Below are 5,912 nucleotides of genomic sequence, written 5' to 3'. Positions count from 1 at the left end.
TAACTGGGGCGTTTAATTACAATTTTTGATGCAATGCTTTGTAGCAGGGCTCATTCCTGCACCACAACTAGAGTATATGGGAGAGGTTGCAATGTCATGGCACCTCATGGGCATTGGTAGGCTGTACATGATGGGCACTGGTAGGGTGTACCTCACGGGCACCGGTAGGCTGTACATGATGGGCACTGTAGGGTGTACCTCATGGGCACTGGTAGGCTCTACATGATGGGCACTGGTAGGCTGTACATGATGGACACTGGTAGCATTTCCCACCCTAGACTAATACTGGAGCCAATACTCTTTCCCAGTTTTCTGTGGTAAAATTAGGTGCCTCTGCTTATATTCGGGTCGGCCTATACTCGAGTATATACGGTACATCATTTTTATCGGGTACATCTCAATGTGCAAGTCTACTGTGGTTTGTCTTCTCTTTATGTTGTGCATAAACTGCACTTATAAAAAATTATTGAATCGAAAAAAATCACTGCTCCAGGCTGTATGGATTTAAAAATCTTACATTGGTACACATTCTCCAGGGAAATGTCCACCCCCCCCCCCCCCCCCATGCCTTTTATGTGACAGCTCCTTACATATTAACCCAGAAAATTAGATTTTTGTTTAAAAGAATTTGACAATTTCATCCCCCATTGATTTCAATGAGGCTTAAGTTTGCAGAACCCCGGCCGAAACACAACATGGGGTAGTTTGGCTCATCACTGCTTATCGATAGGAAACCTGAGCCTGGGACAAAGCACACATCCACCTTGATGAAATTACCTTCACATTAGAAACCCCTTCACCCCCCCTGAGGGGGTTGGGCCAAGTGACTGCCAATCAATGATGTCTTCACGCTGATCGGGACGGACGCTCGTTTGTGAGCATAGCAGAGCAAGGTAGGAGATGCCGCCTGGTTTCTGATCCCGCCCGGACGCTGATAGATGTTGGATTGACACATTGTTTTTATTACTTAAATTGTAAGTGTATTTCTGGAGAGGGGGGGGGTTGTATTAAAACATTTTTAAACAGTATTATGCTATGGATACCTTTCTTTGCTTCCGTGTGAGAGTATCAGTACAAAGAGCCCACTTCTGAGTTGCAGCATGAGAGAGGGGTGTCTGGTTATAGAGTGACACCTCTGTTTATCGATTGAAGTCTTTTTTTCCAGTTGATTCTGGTAAGAATGTTTTTCAACAGTGGTGGCCTGTCCCCCGGATTTTCTCACGAATGGAGGTGTTGGTGGTAGATCACTGAACAATTCTAGATTTTGAAATCTCCAATCAGATGGGACTTGGTTTCACTTTATACGGATTGAGAAATACAAATAATTTTTTTACACTCGATGGCTCACCGGTTGGTGGACTGATGATGCACCGGTTGGTGATGTCACAAGGGGGAAGGGCCACCATCTGACATCACCAGGTAGCCCCACCCCTTACTTATTCAGGAAATATGGAATGGAAATTTAGGATCTGCATCAGGGGACATTGTTTTTTTAATTTATTTATTTTTATTTATTTATTTTCAATTTTTTTTAATAAAGGACTTGTTAAAAATGTGTGTTGCATTTTTATTTATTTATTGAGTCTTTTTTTTTTTTTGGTGAATGGGTAGGGATACAATGTATCCCATACTCATTCACTAGGGGTCATCTTGTTAAAGGAGGCTTCCAGATTCCGATAAGCCCCCTGCCCGCAGACCCCCACTACCACAGCCTAGGGTTGTGGGGAAGGGGCCCTTGTCCCCATCAAAATGAGGACAAGGTGCTCTGGGGTGGGCACGCCCCAAAGCACCCACTCCCCCACATTGAGGGCATGTGGTCTGGTATGGTCCAGGGAGGGAGGAGCACCGGCTCACCCCCCCCCCCATTTCCTGACCTGCCAGGCTGCGTGCTTGGATAAGGGTATGGTATGGATTTTGGGGGGATCACACCCCTTTCTTTATACATTTTTGAGGTGGGGTTACCCTTAAAATCCATACCAGACCCATAAGACCTAGTATGGACTGGGGGTTACGCCTTTTTTATGTTGAAGACCCGCAATTGCAACTGGCAGTCAATTTAAATGTAACTTGACTCATTTGTTTCATCATACATGTCAGTTTTGCTGCAGAAGGTTCTATACATTTTACAGATGTGCCACTTTGCAGGCACACTAAAGAGACCCCCCAGACACGATATTTAAAGGAATTTTTCATTTTTATTGTTTCACTTCAAGCATCATTAAAATCACTGCTCCTTTATAAACATTTTTTTTTTATTGCATTGATACATGTCCCCCATACCCCTTTATATTGCCAATTACTTGCATATAAGCCTCAAGTGGGGACTTTTGATTTCTCATGTTTAGCTCCCATAGAGTTCAATGGAGTTTGCGATTGGGGGTCAAACTTTTCCCCTGTTTGGGAGTTCTGCTGTGAACCGAACAGAGGAGTGTGCAGCCCATCTCTAACCGGGGCAAACCGAGAAGGTGAAAGACCCAAGTAAGGAACACAGACAGCTATTAAATATGAGAGGAGATATAACCCTTCCACACTCCACACAAAACAAAATGCTATGACTTAGGAAACATTTTACATTGATCTCTATCACACTAAATTTTATAGTATATATTTAGAGTCTCAAGCTAAGCGTTCTCCACATTTTAAGTCTCTGTGTTCCTCCAGCTTCTGGTCCAGAATCTTCTCAGAATGATCCTTCTCAGCTTGTTGCTGGCCTGGAAGATGACGGCGGCCTCCACCGATGGAGATAATAATTGTAAATTCCAAAAACCTATTGACAGTGAGGAACTTGGAAGAAAAGTCATCACTTGATACACGCAGAAGAATGTGAGAATGAGAAGTAAGAAGAAGATTGTCCTCAGTGCAGTGACATGAGCCTGAAGATTTGGACGTGTTGATCCAGAGTCGTTATTCTTCACCCTCCAGACGTGTCTGAGCAGAAAGGAGGAAGTGAGGACCAGGCACAGAAGACTAAGGCAGAATGGAAGAATGGCGCCTAGGGTGTTTGCAGGCACATGATAGGAAAAAACTTTAGCTAACATGATAACAGAGACATTTGTACTGTTCACAGAAGACTGGATAAGACTTTCTGCATTGACAGCCCAAAAGCTCGGGAAACTCACAATGAACACCCCAAGTGCTGTCAGGAATAGAAGGTGACTCAGGAAATTGGACACAATTCTCTTTATCCAGATGAAGAACCCATAGCTGAGATTGGTGATGGTGGTACAGTAATGAGCCGAGAGCCAGAAGGTCAACCAGAAGTTGTAATAGGTTAGGAAGTAAATTAATGTGTAAATAAATACAAATAATTGTCTAATATTAAAGGTTTCCAGAGACAAGACGAAGATCATTGCCTGTAGACTCAGCAGACACTGGAGGAGAAGATTCACAATCCCCTTAGCCAGGAAGATCACATCGGTGGGACTCAACTTCCCTTTCTTTCTGATGATGTCCAGGTTACCCATCACAATACAAGTGTAAGAAGGGATTGCCAAGCTGAGTCCCAAGACTGAACAAATCAAAGTAGATAATTCCAGAGACATCATGTTGAGGTTTGGTGTGATCTCCGGACAGAGATGACGGGACACGTCCAGTGATAGCAGACAGAATGATATATTTAGAGTTGGAGATATGGAAATAGTCTTCAGAGATCCGTCTCATGATTGACTTTGCATAAATATGATGCGTTTTATTTCAATGCCGACATCTAAAGTACGGAGCAACCCGTGTAATACCATCTCTGACTAATTTCCATTATACTGCAATAATTAACCACTTCAGGACTGGCAGCTTTATGTCTCTTATTCACTATTATATAAACTCACTACTATGACTATTATATACACTCAGTACTATGACTATTATATACACTCAGCACTATGATTATTATATACACTCAGTACTATGACTATTATATACACTCAGCACTATGACTATTATATACACTCAGTACTTTGAAAATGATATACTCTCATGGGGAGGGAGGAGGGAATGAGAGAGAGGAGAGAGGAGAGAATGGGGAGGGGAAGGAGGATGGAGTGGGAGAGGGGATGGAGGAGGGAATGGGGAGGGGTAGGAGAGCACAGGCTAAGACAGCGTACTGAGCTCTAGCACTACGGTACTAACACAGAGAACAAGTTCTTATTCACACTTGCACAGTACATTTTTGGGTCTATTGGCCATTGTGACCTCTTATGCCACGTACACACGACCAGACTTTTCGAGGGATTAAGTCTGACAGACTTTCGACGGAGTTCTGAGGGAGTTCCGACAGAGTTCTGACGGACTTTTCGAATGAGCGGACTTGGCCACACACAATCACACCAAACTCAGACGGATTCGAATGTGATGACGTACGACTGGACTCGAATAAGGAAGTTCATAGCCAGTAGCCAATAGCTGCCCTAGCGTCGGTTTTAGTCCGTCGGAATAGCATACACACACAAGCAAATTTTTCGGTAGGAACTGGGTCCGGCAGAGTTCTGGCGGAAAAATTTGAAGCATGTTCCATTTCTAATGTCTGTCAGACTTTTGCGAATCAAAAGTCCGTTGCAGCCCACACACGATCGAATAGTCTGCCGGAATCATTCCATCAGACTTTGGATGTTGAAAAGTCCGCTCGTGTGTACGGGGCTTTAGTTACAAACTGTTTTCTCTGTAGGGCTTTTCTAACAAGCATTTTCTTCATATCCAATTGAGTGTTGAAGTCGGCAATGGCGGCAGAACTGGAGGGGGTATTGGAGGTTTTCCACAATCCGGTTATGTTTAATTTGGCTGTAAAAAGTAAGTGAATGATAGCGCCTCTGGATCCAGGAGGGAATTTTTCTTTGCCTAAATGGAGTAAAGCTAGTGTGGAGCTTGGAGTGGAAGTCACTCCGGAGATTGAGGAGATCAGAACAAAAATGTGTTTCCAGAAGGAGCTGAAGGACTTGCAAAACCACAAGATGTGGGCAACAGCTGGGTGAACTGCCAGGGTACATTTTAGATCATTTGTAGAGTGTGAGGTACCACCTGTGAAGGGTTTTCTGAAAAGCTTCCCAATGGTTAGTTCAGTGTGAGGCTAGGTAAGTGCCTCCAAGTGCAGAAAAACAAGACTATAATTGCCCAAAGGAGTTAAAATACACTTACTAGAAATGTGATAAAACAAAGCTCATCATGGTAAAAAAGATGGAATGGGAGGTCCAGTGTCAGGTGGTCCCAGAGGTAGTCCAGTATGCAGCAGAGTGGAAAGGATCCCAACCGACCAGCAGAGGGTGCCACAGGAGGAATCACCAGAGGGGACAACCGAGCAGCCGGTACCAGTGTCGAATGCAGGGCGTGGATGTGATGTCAGCGGAGGGGGGCTGGAGCCAGCGTGGAACACATGTGCTGGAAGTGATGTCAAAGGGGCGCGATGTGACGTGTTTCGGAGCGTTTATCGGCTCCTTCTTCATGCCAATAACTTGGAGCCAGTGGACATGGCTTCTTATGGTGACAGGGGGTGATGCTGTAGGCCGGACTATTATATTGTGTTTGCTTCTGTCACGTTATTCCCCTTGTCTTATTTCCCCATTTTTATGCAGTTTTTATGAATCATTTTATATTCTCTATCTCAAGCTAACGAAGCACATAAAATTCCCAGGCTATGGCTGCTCCCTCTCCCATTATGAAGTGTATCCCACTCTGGGTCATAGTGGTCTAGTGCTGGTCAGATCAGATCTCTGCTGCCATGTTGGATCTCATGTCCGTTGAAGCTTTGTCCTAGTGGTGACTATTTCTGTGCCATTCACCTTGGAAACCAAGTGGAGCAAGCAGTGAATATCACTTTTATTCTCTATGAGGTGGTCAATAACGATATATATACCGTAGCAGATTGCTGGACATCATCGTAGCACCCGCTGCCTCTGTGTGTTTAGGACCTACAGGCACTCACC

At 44.2% G+C, this 5,912-nt stretch overlaps 1 protein-coding gene across 1 annotated transcript; it reads right to left on the bottom strand.

The window, feature by feature from the left end:
- Positions 1-2,639: 2,639 nt before the first annotated feature.
- LOC143925248 (taste receptor type 2 member 40-like) lies at positions 2,640-3,545 on the bottom strand. The gene has a single exon (XM_077449840.1). The coding sequence runs from the start codon at positions 3,543-3,545 to the stop codon at positions 2,640-2,642; it is 906 nt and encodes a 301-aa protein (XP_077305966.1).
- Between the last annotated feature and the right edge of the window lie 2,367 nt (positions 3,546-5,912).

The sequence above is a fragment of the Lithobates pipiens genome, unplaced genomic scaffold, assembly GCF_037356315.1.
Source record: "Lithobates pipiens isolate NorthernLeopardFrog02 unplaced genomic scaffold, aLitPip1_a1.2 Scaffold_22, whole genome shotgun sequence".
Classification (NCBI taxonomy): Eukaryota; Metazoa; Chordata; class Amphibia; order Anura; family Ranidae; genus Lithobates; species Lithobates pipiens.
The sequence above is the reverse complement of the archived record's forward strand: the minus strand, read 5'-3'. Positions and strand labels throughout refer to the sequence as shown.

Bases quoted from the DNA above. Each gene is read 5' to 3' on its own strand.
- LOC143925248 (XM_077449840.1), bottom strand. From the start codon at position 3,545: ATGATGTCTCTGGAATTATCTACTTTGATTTGTTCAGTCTTGGGACTC.